Raw genomic sequence first — 24585 nt, 5'->3', positions numbered from 1 at the left:
ATGGCTGATGAAGGGTTTTCTATAGATTTGAGAGAGTTTGTGCTAGCAGGTATAAGCAGCAAGTATGAAACTTGGCAATCTAAAGCCAGTGGCAAACATGCAAGATGTGATCGCTTTCCTCTAAGGATGTGAAATGTGCCATATGCAAAAGAACTTAGAGGGAACAGAGCTTGATGCTATGGATGTACAGTTTCTAAGGTATTTGAAAGTAAAATGTAAAAGTTGCATAATAAGGTTGCTTATCAGAGGAAACTTTGCCAAGCTGCAGAGAAATATTGTCTTTCCCCCCAGCAATGGGTGCAGCTTTTGCTATGAACATTAATGTCACCAATGCAATGACTTCATTATGCCAGCCAGGCTGGCTTGGCTTTTAAGCTAATGGATGTTTTAATTGATTGACAAATCAGTACTGCACTTTAGCTGGGCAGCACTAGTAGTTGTAATTTCATTAGTTGTCTATTTTTTATTACTTCATGTCACTTTTAGCAATAGCCTATTCAGTACAATACTTGCTAAGACTTTATGATTACTGTAATCTTGTTTATCGTGAGAATGGGGAATAAAGATAATCATGATTACAACTCCATTATACAAATCATTCCACAGATGCAGGGTGGTGGCAGTGCATTTTTGGTTTTGTTCTTTGTTTGTATCTGCTACCTTGCAAACCCTGTGTCTGGTGCAAGGCAAGACCTTGCTGGCTGCAGCTCTGGCCACTTTGAGAACTGGCTAATTGGCATTGGCTTGTTCCATTGGGGATCTTCCAGACTTTATTACATTAAATCTTGAAAAAATTTGGTCTTTACTAGTAAGATAGTCTTAAGGAGAAGGTAGTTCTGTCTTGATAGAATGTAACTTTTTTTAACATGAGGGTTGTACATAGCTTTTGGTTTTTACCTATTATTGTTGTTCTTGCTTTCACATGAAGACTGCTAAGACTTTTGCATAATGTGTTTGGTGCTTTAAGGAGGTGGAGGAGTGTATTGTGATGAACCCAACATGAAGGATATGGCATTGAAAGGTTGCTTTCTCACTTAAAGAAGCAAAAATGTTCTCAGCTACTTGTTCTCAGCTACTTTTTGGCTGCTCTATTTTGGAAATTACTAGTTTTAATGTGCTTTATTCAGTGAGGCGTGGAGCTTCTGATCCCTAGTGATAAGTAACTTCATGTACCTACAGGCTGTGTATGTCTCGCTGTTATCAGTAAATTCTTTTGCCATGTAGATTTTGAATATAATACTCCTTTATAAGCCACCGCCTTCTGTTAAAAGCTTCTTGAATATCAAGTCATCAGTGTCTAACTTGGCCGTGAGGTTTCTGTCACAGAACAGAATTTCCTGAAAAGTGTAAAGCAATTCAGAAAGGATGGTTTGGCAAGGAAGAGAAGAAGCTCTGTGTTATGGGGTGGGATGCTTGGCCTGTGGCCTGAAATTCTAAATTTGAAGTAAACAAGGAAAAAGTGGGGGGTGACGAATGTCTGAGATGGAATGCGTGGTGGTCTATTTATAACTGACTTGTACTTTCTTTGCACTCTACATTGCTTTGGTAGTTGCAAGCAATTTAAAGCTATAAACTTTTAATTTCTTTCTACAGCTCAATAGATGTTAATCTCTTGAATATCACACTTAGCTAAATTTTGACCCTTTGAACAGTCGGGAAAAACTGTGTCCTGTGCATATTTTTAGCACATCCATTTGATGTTAAAATCTGAAAACTGCTTGGGACATAATGGAGCTGGTTCAGATCTATTTTTAAGAATGGCCAAATTCAGTGAGTTGAATTAGGAAGTATGTTTCTGTACTGATGTCATGTGTGTACCTATGTTGATTTGCAGCATTTCAGCATTTGGTTTTGTACCGTGCAGGGTTGGGGTACGGTCTGGTGTCATACCAAATCCACTGCCGTCCCTGACTGTGTGCTAGTGCCTTTCCTTCCTTGTTACCTGGCTGCAAGTGGATCAGGTCAGTGAGCTGGTTCCATGGCAGTTCTCTCTGTGGATGTTTTCTTAGGGATCAGCTTGTTTGGCAGCTGCAGGATGAGTGTGCTCCCCTGCCTGAGGCACACAAAGCAGAGGGAGAGTGGCTGGGGATGGGAGGGATGCTTTCCTTGGCAGCAGCCTGTGGTTATGTGGGGTGGGAAGCAGCATCAAACTCTGCACCCCTGTGAGTGGATGAAAGAATGCTTTGAGGAAAAGCAACTTGTATGTGTTGGTAAGGGGAATATAGGGTCTCTGCTTTTTTTTTTTTGCTTTTCTGATGTTCTTTCATCAATTTTAGTTATGCATTGGACATGAAAAACAGTGTAACTTTCAGTAAAGCTGGGAAACTCAAATGTTCTTGATAAATGTGAACTTGGTTTAGGGAGGGCTCAATTTAGTACATATTTCATGTGTTGCTGAATTAATGAAAACTGAAGTCTGCTGTTGATTACATATATTTCATAATTGTCCTGTTGAAGTATCTTGCAAAGCTCGCCTGTTGAGTTCTCTATGGTACCTTTACTTATATAAAGGTTGATAGAGGGGGAAAATAGTAGCGGCTGTGTTTTATCTGCCTGCTTCCTTATGAAATAATTATTTTAATGAATACTGGAAAGCTTATACTGAAGATGATTACTTAGATTGGCAATTGTTAGCAGTACTATTTTGGGATCCGTTACTTGCAATTCCTCACTTGTCTGTTCCTTTGCGTTGCATCTTTTTTTATTAATTTGTAAATTTTGAGGCTTGTACAGATATTTAATATATAGAAATGAAACACTTGATTGTTTTATTTAGACTATTACAATTAAGATGATTGACAATAAAGATGAACAAGAAACCCTCCAGTTTTCATATAGCTAATGGAGTTAATTGCCTTGCTGATGTGAAAGAGCAGTTGATGTGCTTTTCCTAAAGGGCATGAGACTAAGGAGAGACAGCTTTTCAAATATATAGTTGCTGCAGAGAAAAGGAGAAGGGGAGTTCTTAATGTGCATGGTGGAGAGATTAAAACGTGATAACCAGGCATTAGGAAAAATGTTCTCTGATACAATTAATGAAGGACTGAACTGCAGGTCTCCTTGGACACTCTTACCTCTTCCTTTAGTTGAGCTTTTGAGATTTTGACAATTACCAGGACAACAATGCAGAGCTATAGCTGATCTTGTGTGGGGTTCCTGCCTCTTTGACTTCCAAGTCCCTTCTAGACACACTGAGAGGTTTTTGGGATATAACAGGTTGCTCTTCTATAAAGTGTGTATGTGTGTGAGTACACATGCTAGCCTTTCCTTTGTTGTGTGAAGTCCTTAGTTTAACACAGCCCTGTGTAGCAGTTTTTCTTGTTTGTTAATCAACCACTGCGGGGGGAGAGATTTTTTTTGGGGGGTAGGATGGAAGTATTCATGATGAGAGAGGAGAAAGTAAAGATACAGTGAAAAGACAGCTGTCTGGGCAGCCTCACATGGCAGATAGACATCTCCTTCTAGCCCCTCTAAAGACAATCTAATATGAGAAACTCTCTGAAAACTTCATTTGAGAATGAGGATGGGATCTACTGTGTGTGGCTTTAGTTTTAGTTCTATTAGAACAAAGCGGAATGAGGAAAACCAAAGAGGTCTGATCCTAAAGGTCTCCTTTAGGACCAAAGTGACTTAACCAGACTGTCTTGGAGCACTGTACATTCAATGCTAACAGACTGATTGAAATCCTACAGTGATGTTATACATAAATAACTCTAAACATCTTAACAGGTACAACTCTGGAAACCATTATATTTTTTGTTGTATCCCCCCAGTTGCATATGATTCTGCCTTTTATTGAAGTTCCTTTAGTGGATCGATAGTGTACTATAAGGTCACTTGCTTTTCTAATTCTGTCTTACAGCTGAACACAGACTGGAACAAATATGATGACAGGTTAATGAAAGCAGCTGAAAGGGGCGATGTGGAAAAGGTTTCATCAATCCTTGCCAAAAAAGGAGTCAGTCCTACTAAACTGGATGTGGAAGGGAGATCTGCGTAAGTAGCTTCCAGTACTCCAATAATGGTGTTGGAAAGCTACTGGAAGTTATTCAATTCCTAAATCTTGTTGCTGCTGTAAAAACTCTTTTTTGATATATAAACGTATGTAATACATCACGTTAGATTCAAGTTTCATCTAAACTAGAATACCAGATGGCTAGAATGTGAAATTCTCAAACAATCCTCACTTCAAAGTGCAGATCAGTGTTTAAATACTTGCTCCTGCCAGATTTGAATATTGAAGAGAAATGGAAAGCATATTAGTTTCTCACCTAGTTCACTGATTGAAGGTAAATAACTTTCTTGAAGTAATCCTTAAAGTAATATCTGCAAAACACTTAACTGGATTTGGATGCTGTCCAAAGCTGCATTTGTATTGTATAATACTTTCAGTATACAGCTATTTGCTTTGACTTTCCTGGTTAATGCTACCATTTTTGTGTATAAAACAGTTGTGCTCAAGCAAGGTATTTTCTATTTTTAGATTCCATGTTGTAGCATCAAAGGGAAACCTGGATTGCTTGAACACCATCCTTATTCATGGAGTTGATATCACAGCCACTGATGCTGCAGGTAGGCTTCCTCAAATGTCCAAGTGCAACTTGCAAAAGTTCTCAGCTTGGTTTTTATTTTGGAGTAGAATTAAGCTGAACTACAGGATAGATCTTCCTCCTTTCTGTAGTTTCCTGTAGTTGGCAAAAAAATTGATTATCTGTGTGACTTGTTGCTGAACTTGCGAGGAAACTGGTCATGCCCTGTCAGTTAAGTTCATGAATGCAGAAGAACTTAAGAACTTTGGTTTTGTGCTGCTATAACAGTATTATATATAGTCTGCTCTGGACTCACTGGTGAGATTAGCATTTCTGGTTGAGAATAACAGTGTAAGAACAGTTTTAAAAGAATTTGTGTTCATTTAAATACTAAGTGTATTTCACTGAGACTTGTAAAGTACTGTATGCAATGAGGATTCAAATTAAATGATATAGTAGCTGTTTGTGCACCCATACTGAGCCCTCAAAAATTCAGAGCGTGTCTGTGCTACCTTCTTGATTTGAAGGTGTGATATTAGAGTTTGTGTGAAGGTCTTGTTGAAGAGGTAGTTAAAAACGGCTGCTAATTTTGCCTTGGACTGTTTACCTCATAATTTAACATGGTTAATGAATATTCTCTTGTTTTCAATTTAATTACAGAAATACCTAGCCTCCTCCTTTCATGTGACAGATTATTTTTTTAAATGCTTATGTGGAGTCATTTGCAGTATTTTGAGATTAATTTCAGTAATGAACTTGAACCCTTGGTTGCAGCTTCTCTAAAATAAGAAGAGACTGTAACAAATTGTGAAGTATAAACAAGAGAGATGACTAGTTATAGCACTGATGGAATTGGTGGGGGGGGACAGGGACTGTTGTATCTAAAATCATGTGAATATTGATCTGAACTGTCTCTTGTCCTGAAATCAGTCTAGCAGTCTAATGACACATATGTATCTTGAAGTTTCATACATCTAGCATGTGATGAGCAGCAGTTAAGTGTATAGAATTATGGAGGAGGACGATGACAGTTTTTTCTTCAGATGAAATAAACTATGCCAATGCTTTAGTGAAGTACAAATTAACTTCTTATGAATTGGTGTTTTATGATTAGTAATAGACTTTCTGAGGAACAACATAGGTGTGTTGAAGTTGTGTGTGGTATTTCTAATGCATGTTCAAAATAGATCCTGAATTGATGATATTTCTTTTTAGGTAGAAACGCATTGCACCTAGCTGCAAAATACGGACATGCTTTATGTTTGCAGAAGCTGCTGCAGGTACTGAAAAATACAACTTGTTTGTTGTCACTGTTTTTTTATTCTTGAGAGGAAGAAAGGTACTCTTAAATATACTGATTCAATATTGAGACATGCCACTTCTCTCTTTTTTTTTAAACAATTACATTCTTTTTTAAAAAAAAAGTCATGGGGAAAAGACCTTTTCATATTAAATAAGAGATTGTGGCTGGAAGAGTGCTAAAATAAAAAAAATAAACACTTTTTCTCTTCATGTAGGCAATAAAATAAGGTTGTAGTTTCTGCCTCTTAAAGACAATGGAGCTGTGTGTCTTTTAAAGACTAGTGCTCCTTTTCTGAATACATTTGCATTTACAAACAGTAATACTGAAAGGCCTGCTCAAGAGTAGTGTTTCCTTCAAAAGATGGGTGTTTATATCCATAATCTTTCATTAATGAAACAATATTGGGGGTCATCTTAGGTTTGTGTGATATTTATTTTTTCTTTATTCCTTATCAGTTTATGCTCATTTGAATTTTTTTAAACTTTTAATGGGTTCTTTTTATCTTCTGTTTATTTGATGCCTGTCTCCATGCGACATAAATGGCACATTTTCTGTGGAGTGCCAGAACTAGTAGTGATACTGGTAGCAAAGGAGTGAGACAAGTAGTGGAGGATCTTAGCCATAGTGAACAAACATTTGAAAGTGTTTGTGAAAAGTCTGTGAATTGCACGTTTTCTTTGCATGGTGTTAATTTATGTCTACAACTTTTGATCAATGTGTTTAGAGCACTAAAGTGCATGTACCCATAGCTCACTCTTTCGTGTATGTCACTATATTTAGAAACTACAAACTTACTTTTTTCCTTAAATCACTTTTTATTGTTTTAATTGAACCCTCAAAACATTTCACGTTTTGTAAGTGCAGTCTGAATCCTGATTGATAACCAGGGTTACTTATTTTAACAGTACAATTGTCCAACAGAGAATGTGGATCTTCAAGGAAGAACTGCTCTTCATGATGCAGGTAAAAGGTTTTGCTTTTCTGATAACCGTAATATGAAATCTAGATTTAATGGATTGATTTTCAGATGGGCCAAATTCTTCTTTTAATTTTGGTGACTGTAGTAGGAGAGGAAGTTTTATGTTGTCATGACATTTGTCATCAGTAACAAACTTGTTAACAGTCTTAGCAGAGGTTGTAGGTCTGAAAGTCTCTTCTGATGCCCATGAATTGTCTAGTAAAATCTTCAGCAAATATAACGAGCAGTGTTTTAGAGCAATGGTGTTAGTAGGTTAAGATACCTTTACTCTCAGTTGTCTGCATCCTCATTATGCTATGCAGTGTCTCGAACAGTAGCGTTTGATTTTTCATGTACTCTTGAGGTGGTCATGTGAGAACTAAGTCACAGAGCCTTGTCTTGCTTTAACTTAGTTGCATGAATTTTTGTGAAAGAAATACACCCAAGGAGGTGTTTGGGGTTTCACAAAGGCTGTTTTCAGCAGTATAACTTGCTTGCTCTTTTTCTCTTGAAAGCTATGTCAGACTGTTCCTCTAGCATACAACTACTGTGTGATCATGGGGCCTTGGTGAATTCAAAAGATGGAGTAAGTTGTTGCTTATAGCATTCTCCTGCACAAACCCTATTGGAGTTCTTGTGGGTTCTCTGCTTTCTCTCCTTTTCCTTATTTCTTTCCCCTTTCTTCTCTTCAGGATGGGAGGACACCACTAGTGCTGGCCACTCAGATGTGTCGTCCAATGGTTTGTCAACTTCTGATAGACAGAGGAGCAGATGTTAATGCCAGGGACAAACAAAACAGGTAACACTTGCAGAGGGTTGTCAGAATGCCTGCTGACATTTAAAGGGTAGAAAGCTGTCCCTTGACTTTCAGGCTACAGAATAAATATACTAAATTCAGTGGAAAAGAACGTGGGATTTAGTTCAGAAGTAGATGTGCCAACTCAGTAACACAGATAGGTGTGGCCTTTTTTTATTGCTTGTTCTTGCATCTAAAATACATATAGGCTTGTTACTGCCAGCAGAGAAACTGCAGTTGGTTCTTTAACGGTTTGTATGTCCAAAGCTGGATCTTGTACCCATTGGGATCAATATGCAAAATGGGTCATGGCAAAAGTGGTGCTCTGCCAAGAAGTACTTGGGTCCTGTTGGAGTTCTGAAGGGACCTAAAGGCCTTGAAAAGTTTGCTTCTATATTCATGGCAGGGGGTCAAGGGGAGGGGTTTTCTCTTTGTACCTGCTACTTCTGCCAGTTATTTCTTGGAGGATGGCCAATGGATGTGAGGCTGCTATGGGACAAAGCATGGGTACTTGCATTGCATGTTCTGAAGCTGGCAAGTGTTTGGAAGGTATTGCGAGGGCTCCCAAGCACTTGCCTCCCCAAACTTTGTCTAAACTTCTTGTCATGTATTTGTTGTGTCTATTGAGATTTGTATCTAGAGAGGAAGCTGAAGTCATAGGAGTTTTCAAAACACTGGGTGGTTCTCTCAAAGGCAGTGGGTTTATGCTGGGTTTCATGAAAATACTGCTATTACAGTGTTTTTGTTTGCTTTTTAACAAATATTTAAACATTGACTAAATGACTTTTTAAAGCTTAGTTTGCTCTCTTGATAGAGGAAAGATTCCTTGACTCAAGTTTCCATGATTAGACTTAAGTGTACAAAGGATTATTTCTGTAAGTGATTGCTCCATTAAAGTGTGAGATCCCTGAGTCTCTGAATGCAGTCTTTCTCCCCATCCTCAGGACTGCCTTAATGTTAGGCTGTGAATACGGCTGCAAGGATGCAGTAGAAGTTTTGCTCAAAAATGGTGCGGATGTTAGTTTGACTGATGGCCTTGGTCATGACTGTGCTTACTATGCCAGAATTGGTGACAATATTGACATTTTGGCTTTAATAAAAGCTGCCGTTGAGGATTCCAGCAAAGGTATGGAGAACACAGCTATAACAGCTTGCTGTTATTCTTTTGTTTGAATTGTGTATCTTCCCACTGCTATGTCTTCAGGAACTGTTTTTTGGCGGGCAGCTGTAGTCCTTTAAACAAAAAGGTGATAAACTGCCTGTTTGGGAGTGGAAAGAAGGCTTTGGGGTTTTGTTTGGTTTTAGTAAAGCTTTTAAAGTAAATGCGGGCTCTCATGCCTCGAGGTATTAACATTGCTGAACCTGGTGTTGCAGTATTGATCATAGGAGTTATTTAGCCTTATTTATAGAAAAACTTTGTATTTGTAAATGTTTCCATATTTGATTAACTGAAGGGATGGTGAATCTATTTCTTGAAATGTCCTCCCAAGATTGAAAATAGATAGAATTAGCTGAATGTGGTGCATGAGTTTGAAGTGCATTTTTAAAATTCCTATTTTTGTGGTGTTTTTTTAGCAAGAGATACCATGAAGAAAGGGCAACCTGAACAAAAGGTAAGGCTGTTTATACTAAGTATCTCTTAAGGCAGTATATCGCTGGTATTGTTGAGACAGTGATTAAGACTGTGCTATGATGCAAAACTAGTTCAGTATTTTTTGAATTCTTAACTTCATATGTAGTTGAGAAGATTCCCTTTAGTCAGATGGTGTGGCTATTTCTATTTGAAAAATATTCGATGATGTGCATATTCAGGATTAGAGTTTTGACAAGCATCCCATTTGCTGTCTGGATGAGATCATGAGTGACCTCTTGCTGAGAAGCAATCTGTCAAAATGGGAGTGTTGGTAGTATTGCCCCCCAGTGGAAGCTGAAATGGAGGCTGAGAGCAGCCCACTGTTCCCAGAAATGGATGTCTGCAGAACACAACAGGAATATAAATTAATACTTCACTGTTGCAGTAACAGATTACTAATATGTTACAGAAGTGGAATCGGCTGCATGCACAGGAGGAGGTGAATGTCAAGCTGTATCAGAAGGAATATAATGCTCAGGTAAGCAAGAAGGATTTCCATGACTTGAATATTCCTCATATGCATAATAAACCAGACATACTAAAGACAAGATGTGCTTGTAAAGTAAGCATTAGCATTGCCATTAAGAAAGGTCATATATATTGCTGTTTACTTAAAACTTAATTGCATGACTGTAATGTGGCAATTAAGCAGATAAGCTGTAAACTTTTTCAGGAAAAAACCACTTGTTTGTGTAACAAGTTGCAAGTCTCTTCATGTTTTAACCCTGCCCATTTCTTAACCTTCTGTCTACTACTTTTGCCTGCAGTAGAATCATAGGGTCACAAACCAGGAAGATTTATTTTTTTAACATTCTCAAGAGATGTTTAAGTGTCTTGCTAAAAACAGCTTGTATCGTAACTGTTCTACTAACTTGTGTTAATTTTCTCATCTTGTTACTTTGTCATTACAGTTTTCAAAAAGGTAAACGATGTTTTAAGCTATGGGGAACAAACCACTGAAAAATTAAGGCCTTCGTTCTGAAATGCTCTGTAATAAAAGGATAAAGATCTCTAAATGCAACTTCTCTGGTTTGAGCTAAAGTAGTTACCACGGTTAAGGCAGCGATTACCAGGCAAGAGTTAAACATGCTTTATTGTTTGCATGTGAGCACTGGACTGATTGATGGTGCAAAGACCTATAATTTTCATGTCTTGGATTTATTAGATGTTACTGGAGTGATTCTTGTGGCTGCTGGAACAGTTAGCTCATTTAAAGGTTGCTATGCTTCATGCTGGTGAGGCTTTTTCATTACACCTTTGGCTGCAGTGGTTGAGTTGCAGGAACTGTTTTAGCATTAGTTATTTTTACTTGTTAACAGACAGCAGATAAGCAGCCTCTTGAGTGCTGTCAGCATTGAATGTAATCTTACTCTGTTCATACTTTCAAAACCAGTATGTGCGCTTACAAGAGAATGAACTATCTAGAGCTGAAAAGCTTGAAGACTGTGGATTTTGTGCTTATGTAAACCTTCAGAATGAAACAAACCTGGAGTAAGGCCACAAAATCGTTAGGGGACTTGTTAGGCAAGGCTTGGTGTCTTTAATGACTGTTAAAATTGTTGGTTCGGATTCTTTAGTTTTCCCAGTGTGTGTGTGTGTAGTGTGGTGGTGTGTGGTTTTTTAATTTTATTTTTTACTTTAAGGAATTGGAGTTAGAAAATCAAGATTTGAAAGATCGAATGAGAGAAGTGCAAGAGGAGCAAAGGATGTTGCTGGATAGAATCAGCGGGCTACAACTACAATTGAATGAGGTAAACCTAGTATTGGAATAACCTGACTTGAAAGCTGTAATAACTACCTGATGCTGACAGGCTGGTAGAAGTAGAAAGGAAAGCATGTGTAATTAAGATGTGGTCTTCACTGCTTTCCTGTGAATTATTTCTGTATGTGTCACTGTCATATTTTTCTGCTGCAAAAGCCTTTGGTCTTGTAATTATACTCAAAATGCGAGGAGACCTGTTACAATGTCATGCAGCGATACTCATAAATTTGAGCAATAACATTTATGGCTATACTTCGCAATGTAATGTGAACCACGAGGTGTTCTGGCATGTTGTAATTTGGAGAGTAAACTTCATCTGCACAATTAAATGTAGGTGTTGTGTGTCACTACTTCTATCATAACCACTGCTTATTTTCCAGCTGTTACTGTAAGTGGAAATACAGAGAAAAATCTTCAGTTGGCAAAAACAGAAACAAAGGTTTTCAATAAGGAGTTTCTCACCAAAATTTAAAACTCTGTTTTTAAAGTTCCTTCTTGGAGGTCTAAATATGACTGGTTTGAGGAAGAAAATAAAAACAGGATTATTTTTTTCTGCTTTGTGGGGGCTCACATTTGTTCTTTCACTCTATTTTTGTAGAGGTACATTTAAAAAGTGTGCAGCTTTCCCCTAAATGTAGCACATGGATAGAAAGACTATTTCTTCTTGGAATCATGGGCTTGTCTGAACTTCTGTCTTAAGCATTGCTTTTATAAAACAAACAAAACCCACAGACTCACTCTGTCATACTCACTTCCCCAAATCATCAAACTTCTACTGAAAAACTGTACTGTTCTGCCTGAGTAGTGTATGATCTAGATAATTGAAAAGATATTCCAGTTTCCTAGTATGCATGTCAAGAGACATTGCTCTGTCCAACATCCTTAACTTTTGTTCATCTATTTCTTTTGCCGGAGGTTAGAAGGTAAATGAGAGGGGAACAGGCAGAAGCATGTAGCATTAGAAACTGGGGTAGACTTGTCAACTAATGAACTGTGTATAAGCCCCTTAACCATTATTGAAAAAATGATTTGTGGGGGAATTTTTTTGTTATTTTCGCAGGAGCAAATGTTTGCAGATGATCTTGAAAATGAGGTACGATATATCGCCTTAAAGTGTAATAGAAGTATCAAATAGGGGAAGTGACTATCACATTTAAGTAATGGTGTTTATAACTATAGTTAAAAGAAAAGCTAGCTAGCAGTAGATATTTCATTTAGCATTTATGTGCTCTGTTTATACAGCTGCATAGCTTTTCTGTTACAAATAGTATATGTAATGCCTATGGCACCTTTAAAGTAGACTTTAATATTATAAGTATCTCTTTAGTAACTTTCAGTAATGCAAGACTAATGTGAATAAATTAAACAATAACAAATTATGTTGGTGCGTATTCCCTTGACTCATTCTTCAAGACTCCTCTTGCAGAGGAGCAGTGCTGTGGAAGAACTTCAGAACCAAAAATGTAGGGATTCTCTCAGTGCTGATCTTGGTTGAAGTTTGCCCTAAACTTTTTAAAAATGTTGCTCAAGACCTTACAAATCTGGCCATTCTTGTGGCTTTGCCTATTTCTACTCTTTCTCTTTCAGAAAGATGAGTTGAAGAAAATCCTAAGTACCAAGGAAAAACAGCAGGAAGAAAGCTTAAGAACTATTGAAGCACTCAAAGCTAAACTCAAATACTATGAAGTATGTTAACTGATTTGAAATGTGATATAGCAATTGATACTTGCAGTAATAAATACTTAAGCAATTTTAAATTGTTGAAGGTCTTAAATGGCTATCTCACTGTAAAAGCTTTCCCTGCCCTTTAATCCCTAGCTTAACATATAGTAAAAATTTGAAATTAATTTTCAGCTTTATTTTTGTGTTTCTTGCTGTTTGCTTTTAGGTTGACTTTGTGGCATCTGGAAGTAACTTTGGTAACAGTAAGTGTATTTAATTCTTAAAATTTGCCATGCATGATGCAGAGTTAGAATACATGGACAAAGGGTGGGTTTTTTTGTCATCTCTCTTTTGTTGATCTTAACTATAGCCAAGCATAATAAGTGTGTGTGTCCACACTTCAAACCTCAGAATACAGTCAGCTGGGCGCAGTTGTGTTTGTATGCGAGTGCTAGGGCACTATTGATCAGTCTTGCTTGCAAGTGACTGGTCTTGTGAAATGTGCATTGCCACTCTGCTACGTCTTCTAATAACGTGAAAAACGAGCTGAGCAAGCTCTGTGCTTCAAATTGAGCCTTCCTCTTTCCATTCTTCATATCTTAAACACTCACGTGTATGTGACAAAAAAAACTATGGTCCTTGTGAAAGCTTGAGTGTAGGCAGGTTTGAAAACGGCTTTAAACAGGCAAGACCTCAGCTTACACTTCTATTAGAAATGATTCCATTTCCAGAAACTGAAGTCTTTTGCATCTGATGTGGTTACAGGCCTGTCTTGCACTTGTGTAACTTAAAACGTTACTTTATCTGTCATGAGCTGTTGTGAGAGCTGGTTGGCTGCCTGTCAGGAAGGATCTTTTATTTGGAGTGCAAGGGGATGCTTTTCCCTGGTGTGTTTATGTGCAGACATGCAGCTAGCTCAAGGTGGCTTTCATGACTGTTTTGCAGAACAATTTACCTAGCCTGGTATAGTAGGGCTATTTTTTCCTTAGGAGGAGTTTGTCCAGACTTCCTATGTGACTTAATTAAGGAGAAGTTGTTTTAATACCAAGTACTTAAACACCAACCTGTAGCCTTGCACAGTCCCATTGAACAGAATAAAATTAGGGAGGAAAATCAGTTCTTGTGATTATGTGTGACTGTTTTTAAACAGAGACTAAATGCTGTTTGCTTTGAAAAATCTAGGAAAAGAAGATTTATTACTTAAACAAGGCCAGGTGTTTCCTGTGGAATTGCAGGTAAAATATTTTACCACTTGAGAGAGTTCCAAGATAGTTATGTATGTATATTAGGCATTGCTTCTAAATGCAACATTTTCAGTACCACTTGCTTTGCTATGTTTATTTTTAACTGCTGGTGCCCTCTAGAGTTACATATGTGACTGTTAAATGCTGTGAAATTGTTGGATGCTGAATGGTCTGGTCTGTAACGACCATTCTTAAAACTGAATCAACAGACTACTGGATCAACAGTCAGTGTAAAGTGTAACTGGTTTTTCATCTCCATAATTTTTCTCTACTTCAAATTCAGCTAAAATTTAGAAGGCTTTATTTTTCTGCCACCTATACAATAATTTCCTGTTGATTTTGTTTGCTGACAGCTAGCTACCTTTTAAAGCAACAATTCAATTATAAACAAGGTCCATCAGACCCTTGCAGTGAGTCATATATGATAGGGATTGCTCCTAACTGACAAACTGTTCTTACACTTGAGTATTTTAGCTGTAATGCTCCCAGAAGTGAGTGATGGCTAGAAATAAATCCGTACATCTTATGCTTTCTTGCCAGATTTCACTGATACATGTATTTTGTATGTTCTGCTGCTAACACAGAAAAATCCACTCACTTCTGCCATGTTTTACATAACCTTATCCCAATGGTCCTATGATTTTTTTTATTCTTAGTTGAAGTTTAAAGTGAGTTGATGTGCAATTAAAAAAAAAGGGGGGGGGGGAGTAGCTGGGCACAAAAAGCCAACCAATCAAAAGAACCCAAACCGTGTCCCAAGAGGGAATTAAGTGGCTTTAAGCTAGTCATATCTGGAAGCTACCTACTGCTTTCTGGTCCTTGGAACATGAATGAGATCATTGGAGCAAGCCTATGCCATGTAATAGCCATCATGGCTGGTAGTGAAGGTTGGTAGTAAAGACCACATAGCAGGAGGGCAAAACTGGCTTTTCTGAGAGATCTTTTAGCGGACAGTAAATTAAATGACTGTTTTCCTCATCCTTTTCAGAGGGAAGGTTCTGTTAACCATGACATACTCTGTTCTGATTCCTTTTAAAATTATATTCATGTGCTTGAGGGATGGAGGAAATCTCTGAAATTAAATTTCTACTAGCAGATGAGTGATTAAATATGAATAACAAGGGAAATGAATATACTATACCTGTACTTTAATGTCATTAGGGTCTGATGATTGGGAAACAGTGATGTAGAGCTATATTCAAGTTTTTTTACTGTTAAAAGCTGAAATAATGTGTTCTGTAATATGGGCAAGAATAGATTGGTGTGTTTCTAAGATAAGAGACCTCTTGGACAAATGTTATGCTCATATCAACATAGGTTTAAGACATATGACAAGTCATATGCCTATGACTTGTCAAACTTGTTAACATGTATCCATTTTTGTGCCAATTTTATGTTCAGTCTAGGTCTATGCTGAGACCCCTGGAGCTCTCCCTGCCTAACCAATCATCCAGTTCAGAGAAGGAAACTTTAAAGAAAGAACTTGACAACATGAGGGCCTGCTATGGAGCAGCAAAAGAAGAAATTACCAAATTGCAGAGAGAACTGTCTCACAAGGTATCTGAATGTACAGCTTTGGCATCAGAGTGTGAAAGAACCAAGGTGGAATCTGATGGACAGATAAAACAACTGGAAGATGCTTTAAAAGATGTACAGAAAAGAATGTTTGACTCTGAAGGCAAAGTTAAGCAAATGCAGACCCACTTTCTTGCTCTGAAAGATCACCTGACTAATGAAGCTGCTTCGGGAAATAGTAAGCTAACAGAGGAGCTGAAGGATCAGTTGAAAGAAATGAAAACGAAGTATGAAGGAGCCTCTGCTGAAGTGGGAAAACTAAGGAACCAGATTAAGCAGAATGAATTGCTGGTGGCAGAATTTAAGAGAGATGAAGGAAGGCTAGTGGAGGAAAATAAAAGGTTGCAGAAGGAACTTGTTAAGTTGGAGATGGAGCGAGATAAAAGGGGAAGAAATGTTGTGGAGTTAGAAGGGCAGCTCAAAGAAACAGCCCTGAAGTTAGCCCGCTCTGTAACTTCAGAGAAATTTGAAAATATGAAGAGTTTGTTATCAAATGAAGTGAATGAGAAAGCAAGGAAGTTAGCAGAGATGGAAGGAGAGCATGAAAAACTGCAGGCAGAGATTCTGCTTTTAAAGAGGGAATCTGAGAGTCAGAAAGCTAAACTTGCTCAGCATGTAAAGCCAGAAGACCATGAACAAATGAGGAGTGGGTTTGAGAGAAAAAATGAGGAACTTGGGAAGACAATTTCTGAATTATCAGAGAAAAATCAGACTCTGCAGAAGGAACTTGAAAGACTGCAGGTTGATAACAAGATGCTTAAACAGCAAATCCAAATGCTAAAAACTGAAATTAAAAGCCAGAATGTGCCTTTAAAAATTCACGAAGAATTGAAGAAAACAAATGATCTGACTGTTGGTGACCTGACCAAAAAGCTTTTTGAAATAACAAAGAAGTACAATGAAAGCAAAGCAGAAGCTGAAAAGTTGCTGGCAGAGAAGAACAATTTAAATGAGAATATCAGTCTCTTCCAAGCTGTGTACTTGTCTCCAGAGCAGCACAAAAAAGAAGTGGAAGCTTTAAAATCTAATGGTATTGAACTTGAAAAGCAGCTTGCTGAGCTTCAGAAAAAATATGATGATGAACAAGCAAAAGTGTGCAAACTAGTCTCTGAAAATACAGTCATAAGAGAGACTCTCAGGGATCAGTATGTGTTGGCTACAACACATGAAGAGATTAAAACAGTCTTGAATAACACATTAGAAAAGACTAATAGGGAGCTGTCAGATCTGAAGGAAAAGACTGAAGAGATAAAGCAAGAATTCATGAGGGTAAATGAAGAAAATGGAACTTTGAAAAATAAGGTGACACTTTTACAGAATCAATTACAAACTGAGTATATAAGTTTAAAAGATCATGAAACTACAGTGACTAGTTTAAATAAAGGCATGCAAGAACTTCAGGAGAACAATGTTGCAATTATGGCTGAATATAAGAGGGGTCAAGAAGAAATTTTACAGTTGCATGCAGAAATTGAAGCCCAAAAGAAGGAACTTGACACAATTCAAGAGTGCATTAAGTCAAAATATGCCCCAGTTGCCTCCTTTGAAGACAGAGAACAAAGCTTTGAAGCCACGGTGAAAGAATTAAGAGCACAGTTGCAGGAACAGGTGCAGAAGTGCAGAGAAAGCGAGGAGGAAAACAAGAAGTGCAAACAGGAGAATGAAAAACTCAAAAATGGTGTTTTGTCTATCCAAAATGACTTGCAGCAGAACTATATCCTTGCTGAGAAATCCCATGAAATGGAAAAAATGTTTGCAAGCAAAATGGAGGAGTTGAATAAACAATTGAGAGAATTGCTGCAGAAATACACAGGGGAAAAAGAGGAGAAAGATGAGCTGCAAGAGAGTACCCAGCAGCCCATAACTATGCAGGCTCAGCCTCTTTCAGTAGAACAAATTGAAGCCTTGAAGAAGGCTCTTGGTCACACTATAGAGGATCTAAAGGAAGCCCTCAGAAGTAAGAAGGAATGTTATGACAAAGAAACACTAAAAGTAGGAGAACTACAACAGGAATTGTCAGGTCTAAAAAAGTCTTCAATACCTTTGGTAGAATATACACAAATGAAGGAAATGCTAGAACAAGAAATTGTGGCAATCAAAAACACTTTGAAAGAAAAGGAAGAAGAAAACCAAGTTAAAAATGAAGAAATCTTGAAGTTGCAGTCTGAGATTCAGCTTACTCAGCAAGCTTTAACAGACCTGGAGAGTAAAGAAGTGATTGACATATCAGAATACAAATCCATGAAAAGTACTCTGGAGGCCCAGATTAATAGCATAGCTGAAAATTTGTCCAATATGAATAAAAAGTATGAGGAAGCATGTGAGGAAGCTTTGCAAGCTAAAAAGAGTGAGCTTTCTTTAAAGGATGAAAAGGAGTTGCTTCAGTTACGGAGTTGCAGTATTGAGCAAGAAATTAAAGACCAGAAAGAAAGGTGTGACAAGTCATTGACAACAATTATTGACTTGCAGAAGAGAATACAGGAATCTGCAAAGCAGGTGGAAGCCAAGGATAACAAGGTAGGATATCAGACAGTTCCTTACTGCTAAACTGAAAATGTCAGGAGCATTAACTAGACTTCAAATATTGCTACTTAAGTATTCAAGCACAACTTTGTGTGCTGCGCATTAGGTACCCAGGACTGGCCCAAGTCTGCTAAGATGAAGTATTGGTTTTGTTGGTGTTACACTAAGTTTTTTTTAATTCCTTGTATGTTTCGGGCATTGTATGTTGTATTTAAACTTTAAAACTTTCAAGCTGGGTTTTAGACTCTGGGGGTATAAGCTCATTCTTCTTCCATTGGAGCTGTATTTATTTAGCATCTCTGGCTTGCCTTCTGGTGGTTCGTTGTTCCTTGTAGAAATTAGGCCTAGAATATCTTTTGAGCATAAGTCATTTACTTTGCTAGCTGACCTCCAGGGTCCATACCTTAAAAATTTCAATGCTAGGAAGCAGAATGTGAACCAGTGATAGCATGTCATGAAAGTGAAGTCATCTATCTTTGTGAAGTCTCTTAGCCAGCGTCGTGGTGAGCTGGGACAAAGACCCTTCAGTGCTTGCTGGTCTTCATCAGTCTTTAAAGAATGTTAAAGAATATTAGTTTTTGGTGAGACATCCTTAAATGTAGTTTTTGTGTGCTTTTTTTTTTAAAGATAACAGAGCTGCTTAATGATGTAGAGCGGTTAAAACAAGCTCTTAATGGCTTGTCTCAGCTTACATACACCACTGGGATTCCCTCAAAGAGGCAGAACCAGCAGGTTGAACTGCTCCAGAACCAAGTGAAAACACTGCAACAGCAGCTAGCTGTAAGTAGTCATGCAAGGTATTGCCTGAAATGCAGTAGCATTGCTTACAGTTTCTTGTATAGACAAGGAGATATGTATGTGGCCACTGGAGCACTGGGGTTGACTGTAGGCTTAGACTTCTAAAGTAGAGTATTCACGATTTCCCTTTCCCACACCCCCCAAACTGCTTGCTTCTCTGTAAAATTGTCTGCTTCCTTCTGCACACTGGAATTGCAACATTTGGGAACTTTTCCAGATAAAAAGGACAAAATTTAGAGAGAATTTGTGCTTATGAGATATACGGCTATAGTTCATGCCAAGACCATTTCTGTATGCAAGTTCCACATTAATATTTTCTCACAACAAACCACCAGCCACTTATTTTCTCACTTTGGAAGCAAGTGAGGTGGTACTTTCTTAATGGATTTGACTTTGTGTCCCTTTGTCTGCAAATGTTGTGAAGTGTGTTGCTTATCATGAAGTACTAACAGTAAAAGGGAACACTTTTTGATAAGTGCTGTAATTTTGTGCACGAACACGTTTGCGACCCCTGTGACTTCAATAAAGCTCATAATGAAAGCTATGTATGTGAGCAAAGTTAGTTATTTCTAAATCTGTACAGAAGTAGGATACATCTTTAATAGTATTTGCAAGGTTGACCTTTATAAGGCAAAGCATTCTTAAATTGGGTGGTTTTAAACAAATAGCTAATGCTGTTGTTGAAACAAGTTTTTAATCTTAGCACCTGGGCTGACGCACTAGATCAGCCTGTCTCAGCCTTTCAGCAAAATTGCTTTGCTACAGTTAAGTAATAAAAAAAGTGAAGCACTGATTTTTTTTTTCTTGATTAATGGAGGGGATATAGCTAAATTTAACCTTGAAATTCTGCTTTGGCTAACCTATAAGGAACAAAACCAAGCCCACAAAGTTGGAAATAGGCAAGAGTAGATGTTAAAAACTTGATGGCTTCACCTCCTCTTCCTGTCTTCTTTTTATAGGATGCCAAAAGGCAGCATCAAGAGGTAGTTTCAGTTTATCGGACACATCTTCTTAGTGCTGTACAGGTATGATAGTGCCAAGTTCACATTGTTTTACTCTGTCATGTCAATGTAGAGATTTTTGAGACGTGTTTCTAACTGCCATACTGGAAGACCTCAAACTTGAAACTAGCATCAAGTACCTGTTTTCAAGTGTAGAGTTTTAATTTAGAATGCAGATGTGACAAAAAAGCAAACATACACAACTGTAGTCTTATGGTGCCATCTTCTTATTACTGTTTTGTCTATGCATAACTATATGTAACAATAACCTACTTTGAAGGGTGATGGTGTCTGGTGATGTGAGCATGTTACTAATTCTGCATCATCCCAGGTAACGTTGGAGAGAAGTTGAGTAGGAGTTGGAAACTTAATGCAGACTTATCCAGCGGCTCTCACTGAACAAAGAGCTGATCAACTAATTCAAGTCTTATGACTTAAGATAATACTTGAGCATGCAAAAGATGAGCCATTACTGCAGCAGCAGGCTGTGGAGTCCAGAGGATACGAACAGTGAATTTTTCCTGCATCATATTTTCATAAAGGAAATTGCTGTGTCAGAGAGGCAGACCCTTCTTTCTCTCAGGAGAAAAAAAATAACAGGATTCCTAAAGTATTTCAGACTTTCCCAGAGAGTGGTGAAAGTACAGCAATGGGTTAAGACTTCTGGGTGATTTTGAAGAATCTCCTAATGTTAGTGATAGATGGCTGACACTTTATGGGATTTTTAATTTTAACGAAGTGTTTGCTTGCTCTAGGGTCACATGGATGAAGATGTCCAAGCTGCTTTACTACAGATCATTCGAATGAGACAGGGACTTGTTTGCTGACTTGCTTTAGTGCCATTGCTCTTGAAGGCTGCTGCATCTTGTAGGCGTGCTGTGATTACGGTAGTGATAACCTTAATGAGATTTATATAATTATGATAATATAGCTGCAATTAGAACCTCCAAATATGAAACAACTTACAAAGCTGAAATATTTTCTTCTTGTAAAACAGTAAAGTAGGGCTACTGAGTTTCAGATCTGACACTTCTTTATTTAGATTAATAGAAGATGTAGAACGTCTTTTAAAATTGGTATATAAGCTGACTGTCAAAATGATGACATAGTAGTTAAATTATTTTAATGTCTGATTGACCACTTATTAAAGCAAGGCTTATACCCAGAAACTCCAGTTTATCCTATAACTTGAATTCTCATGGTATGGTTAAAAATAAACTGTGTTCAAATGAGCTTGGCTAAGTATTGTAGCTGTTTATCTCCTTTAATGATTATGAGAAAGTGGCTATTTTGTTATATAAGTTGATCAAAAGACATACTACAACATGCTTAGTAAGTCAGCTGCAAAGGTAGATGAAAGGTATTTTGGTATATGTTGTAACTTGGCTGGCCAAGTTACAGACTTTATTTAAATAAAAGCTTAAGATGTAGTGCCTTTGCTTTTTGCAAGACTTAAAAATTAGGTTTTCCATCAAAACATTAACTTCTATGTTTGCCATTTCTTCCCCCTCCCCCCAAGGCTTTTCATTAATGCTTTGTAATATTGATTACTGTAGGCTGAAATAGTGGGACTGGAGTGTCACGGTTTGTAGAGCAGCATTTTGATCTAAATGCAATAGTCCTACTTCTGTATAATTTCATTCTTCATTAGACCTCATATGGGTGTAGACTGAGCAGCTCATTAAACTGTATGCTAGATAATTCAGGTATTGGATTTTCAAACACTATCTCATGGAAGTTTAAGGTGTTTTCCTCTTAACTGTAAATTATGTACTATAATCTTATTTATGGGGAAAGTTGCAAATAGTAAGGATTAATGAAATGAGAATTTTTATTTGCTTGGAATCTACCTATTAAACAAGACAGGGCTTCATTTTTAACTGAAGGATGATGTTCCCATAAGTAAGTTTTATGAAAGAAAACATGAAATTTGGGACTATTCAAAGGAAGTAATTGAAAAATGAGCCTGATAACATATGTGGCTGCTTTAATAGAGCAAACAGTGTAAGTGCTATCAGTACCCGTGTTAACTTCAGTCTACTTGGTTGAAAGCATTTACTTAAAACTAGCAAGTAGGAATCTGGCAACCTGATGCAGAGAAGACAAACTTCCTCTTCCATGTTCTTGAAAAATAAGGACTTAAGTCAGAGTGCAGAGTTCTCTGCTTCATGTTAACTGGGCTTCCCAACAAGCTGTACCTCACAGGCTTAGGTCTCTTTTTTTGTTGTTTTTTTAGTATTACGTTGGTTTCCTTTTTTGGCCCTTTTTGGGCAGAGTCTTGTTACAGAATTGAAGAGACAACTGCCACATGGAGGAGGATACAGACATAGTGATGAATGTGCAGGGCAGTTTTTATTATATAAATACCCTTAATATATTTACTAAATATGTGTCTGTAGTTAAACAGATCTACTGCTGCTTTCCTTTAATTTCTTAGAGGACTATTACAGAAAACATCTCAGTATATATATGTTACCTTTTAGCCAAATTCTTTTATGATTGCATTACTTGAAACTCTTATTAGAGAGAATTTGTTTTGATATACTAACTCTGGCATATTTTGATATTGTATGTTTCCTTATTAAGGGAGTTCTATGTATGTTTTTCTAAATTTCTCCCATATTACATTATCAATAAAATGTTTTCTTCTTTGTTTTATTGCAGTGGTCAATTCTGTAAAAGGTAAAGAAAGGTAAATAGTTTGGCAAAATAGTCTGGGTAGTGAAGGATATTGAACTCACTTGAATGCTCTCAGATATCAGGTAACACATTTGGTTTTTAGATGTCTGCTGGGATTATTGGGGTTTTTCTATTTCCAGAGTTTATGGTTGGTAAAATTTTGGCGACATTGATTGAGACTCAAAGCTTCTACCAGTTAGTTCTTCAGAGTAAACTGACTCTGGCCGCTCCTACACCAAACAGGGCAAGCTGTCTGTTATGTTATTCATGAGGTTTGGGGGTGAGCCAGTGAAGTTTTACTACTGTTTTTAATGAAAGTATATTCACTTAATAGCATGAAATCAGGTAGCAGCGTAAGCTAAGAAATCTTTGCAGAGTAAGTTCTTGGCGCTACCAAAGTCCATTCATCTGGTGTGACTTGAAAGTGAAGGACTCTCTAATTTCACCATTAGTTTAATTTAATTCTTGGTTATTTGGATTATCTTGTCCAGCCAGTGGGACATGGAAACGAGTAAGGTTGTGAAGTTATGAACAGTTGCCCTGGTTTTGGCTGGGATAGAGTTACTTTTCCTCCTAGTGGCTGGTACAGTGTGTTTTTGGATTAGTGTGAGAACAATGTTGCTAACACACTGTTGTTTTAGTTGTTGCTAAGTAGTGCTTATCTTAAGTTAAGGATTTTTCAGTTTCCCTTGTTCTGCCAGCCAGCAGGTGTTAAACATGACAACAGTATAAGTGAAACTTTACTGTATTTAAATAGTGACTGGAACAATGGTTTCTTCCTTGGATCTTTGAAGGAGTTGTTTGTATTCTGGGTTAGTAAGCAGAAGTTCTCTTTAGGGTTCTTGTAAATCTCTAATTTGACCTTGGGGGGGGGGGGGGGGAATATATGAGTATATATACATTTGATTGCTTTTTTTTCTGAAGAGGAACTGGCACTTAAGTAGAACTGTTTCAAGATTTGATATGTCTAAACCTTCCCTCTGCCAGTATATATGTTCTGTCAACTTTACTGAGTCAGCTAATCTACAGGGTATTGTGAAGTGCTTTTCACTGATAATTTTCTGACAGCTTTGTATATTCTCAGGTGTACTATATGGGTATTTTGATCTCCATGTTTTTTTCTGCAGAGTGAGGCTAGTTATTTAAAAGCTCTTTCCATTATATTTACATCCTCTTTTATTTTTTAGTAGAGAAAGTAATTTCTTTCTGTTAGAGTATTTTACTTTTGCCATCTTTTGTTTTGGGGGTGTGGGGGAGATTAACATGCCACTTAAACGCCAGCCTTGAAACATCTTCAAAAGCAAGCTGCTAGTTGAAAATACTCACTGTTATTCTACTCCTTGACCCATACCAGAACAGATACCTGGAAATGCTGAGGTTGTACACTTTAAGTTCTTATGTTGAGACTTGATTGTTCTAACTGCTGTTCCAGCAGCTGAATTAAAGTGGCATAGATCTGAGGCTTCTCACTATGTTAAATGACTTCAGGGTCACTTTTGCAGCTTCAACCCAGTGTCATGTTACTTGAAGCATGAATATGATTACTGGCTTCATCCATTGCAGGACATACAGTGTTTTTAAAGGACTAATTAAAATTACCACTTTTCTACAAAATGTGAATTGGTGGCTGGGGTTGGGAAGTTGTGGGGGTGTCTTGGGTTTGGTTTTTTTGGTTTTGCTTATTTGTCTCTTTAATACTCCTCTGTATTTCCTGTTAATATGATACTAAAAGAGATAATTAAGCTGAGATGTTGCTACTTGCTGGGGGAGAGAAACCCACCAAGCCCAATTGTGCATCTTCTGTAGTAACATTTCAGTTGCACATCAGAAAATGGCTGCTTTTTGGAGGAGCAGTCCCACAGAGCTCTTGCCAGCTTGGTGGCAGTAGGCAGAAGAAAGTCCTACTTCAGAAATAAATGCAAGATAAGGAATGCCATAGAAATGAGAAACTAAATTTAAATTTCCTTGGGAACACTAATTCAATATTTCTTGTAAGAGATGCTAGCTCAGACTTTTTTTTTTACCTTGGTATTGGTGATCCTATAAAATCATAGCATGCAAGAAAGTAAGCTTAATGTTTTGAGTTTGAATAGGTGTGGATTGTTTAAATACTGTGCAAGTG

The 24585-nt window shown here is 37.5% G+C and overlaps 1 protein-coding gene across 7 annotated transcripts in view; it reads left to right on the top strand.

Moving 5' to 3' along the window:
* Positions 1–24585, top strand: part of UACA (uveal autoantigen with coiled-coil domains and ankyrin repeats) — a 99959-nt gene that overhangs the window by 11670 nt on the left and 63704 nt on the right. For 4 of the 7 annotated variants that reach the window (XM_069798703.1, XM_069798700.1, XM_069798701.1 and 1 more), the window contains exons 2-18: positions 3863–3996; positions 4484–4572; positions 5745–5809; positions 6738–6795; positions 7306–7376; positions 7483–7589; positions 8531–8712; positions 9162–9199; positions 9629–9697; positions 10863–10970; positions 12042–12074; positions 12569–12667; positions 12870–12906; positions 13826–13878; positions 15289–17979; positions 18613–18765; positions 19743–19808. In XM_069798703.1, coding sequence (XP_069654804.1) covers positions 3863–3996; positions 4484–4572; positions 5745–5809; positions 6738–6795; positions 7306–7376; positions 7483–7589; positions 8531–8712; positions 9162–9199; positions 9629–9697; positions 10863–10970; positions 12042–12074; positions 12569–12667; positions 12870–12906; positions 13826–13878; positions 15289–17979; positions 18613–18765; positions 19743–19808 — 4053 coding nt within the window. Of the gene's footprint in view, positions 1–3862; positions 3997–4483; positions 4573–5744; positions 5810–6737; positions 6796–7305; positions 7377–7482; positions 7590–8530; positions 8713–9161; positions 9200–9628; positions 9698–10862; positions 10971–12041; positions 12075–12568; positions 12668–12869; positions 12907–13825; positions 13879–15288; positions 17980–18612; positions 18766–19742; positions 19809–20539; positions 22443–24585 lie in introns of those variants that run through there. The other 3 variants (XM_069798705.1, XM_069798706.1, XM_069798702.1) reach the window with 2 other exon arrangements.

Source organism: Haliaeetus albicilla, chromosome 12 (genome assembly GCF_947461875.1).
Source record: "Haliaeetus albicilla chromosome 12, bHalAlb1.1, whole genome shotgun sequence".
NCBI classification, from domain to species: Eukaryota; Metazoa; Chordata; class Aves; order Accipitriformes; family Accipitridae; genus Haliaeetus; species Haliaeetus albicilla.
Note: the sequence above shows the minus strand (reverse complement) of the source record. Positions and strands in the feature narration are given on the sequence as shown.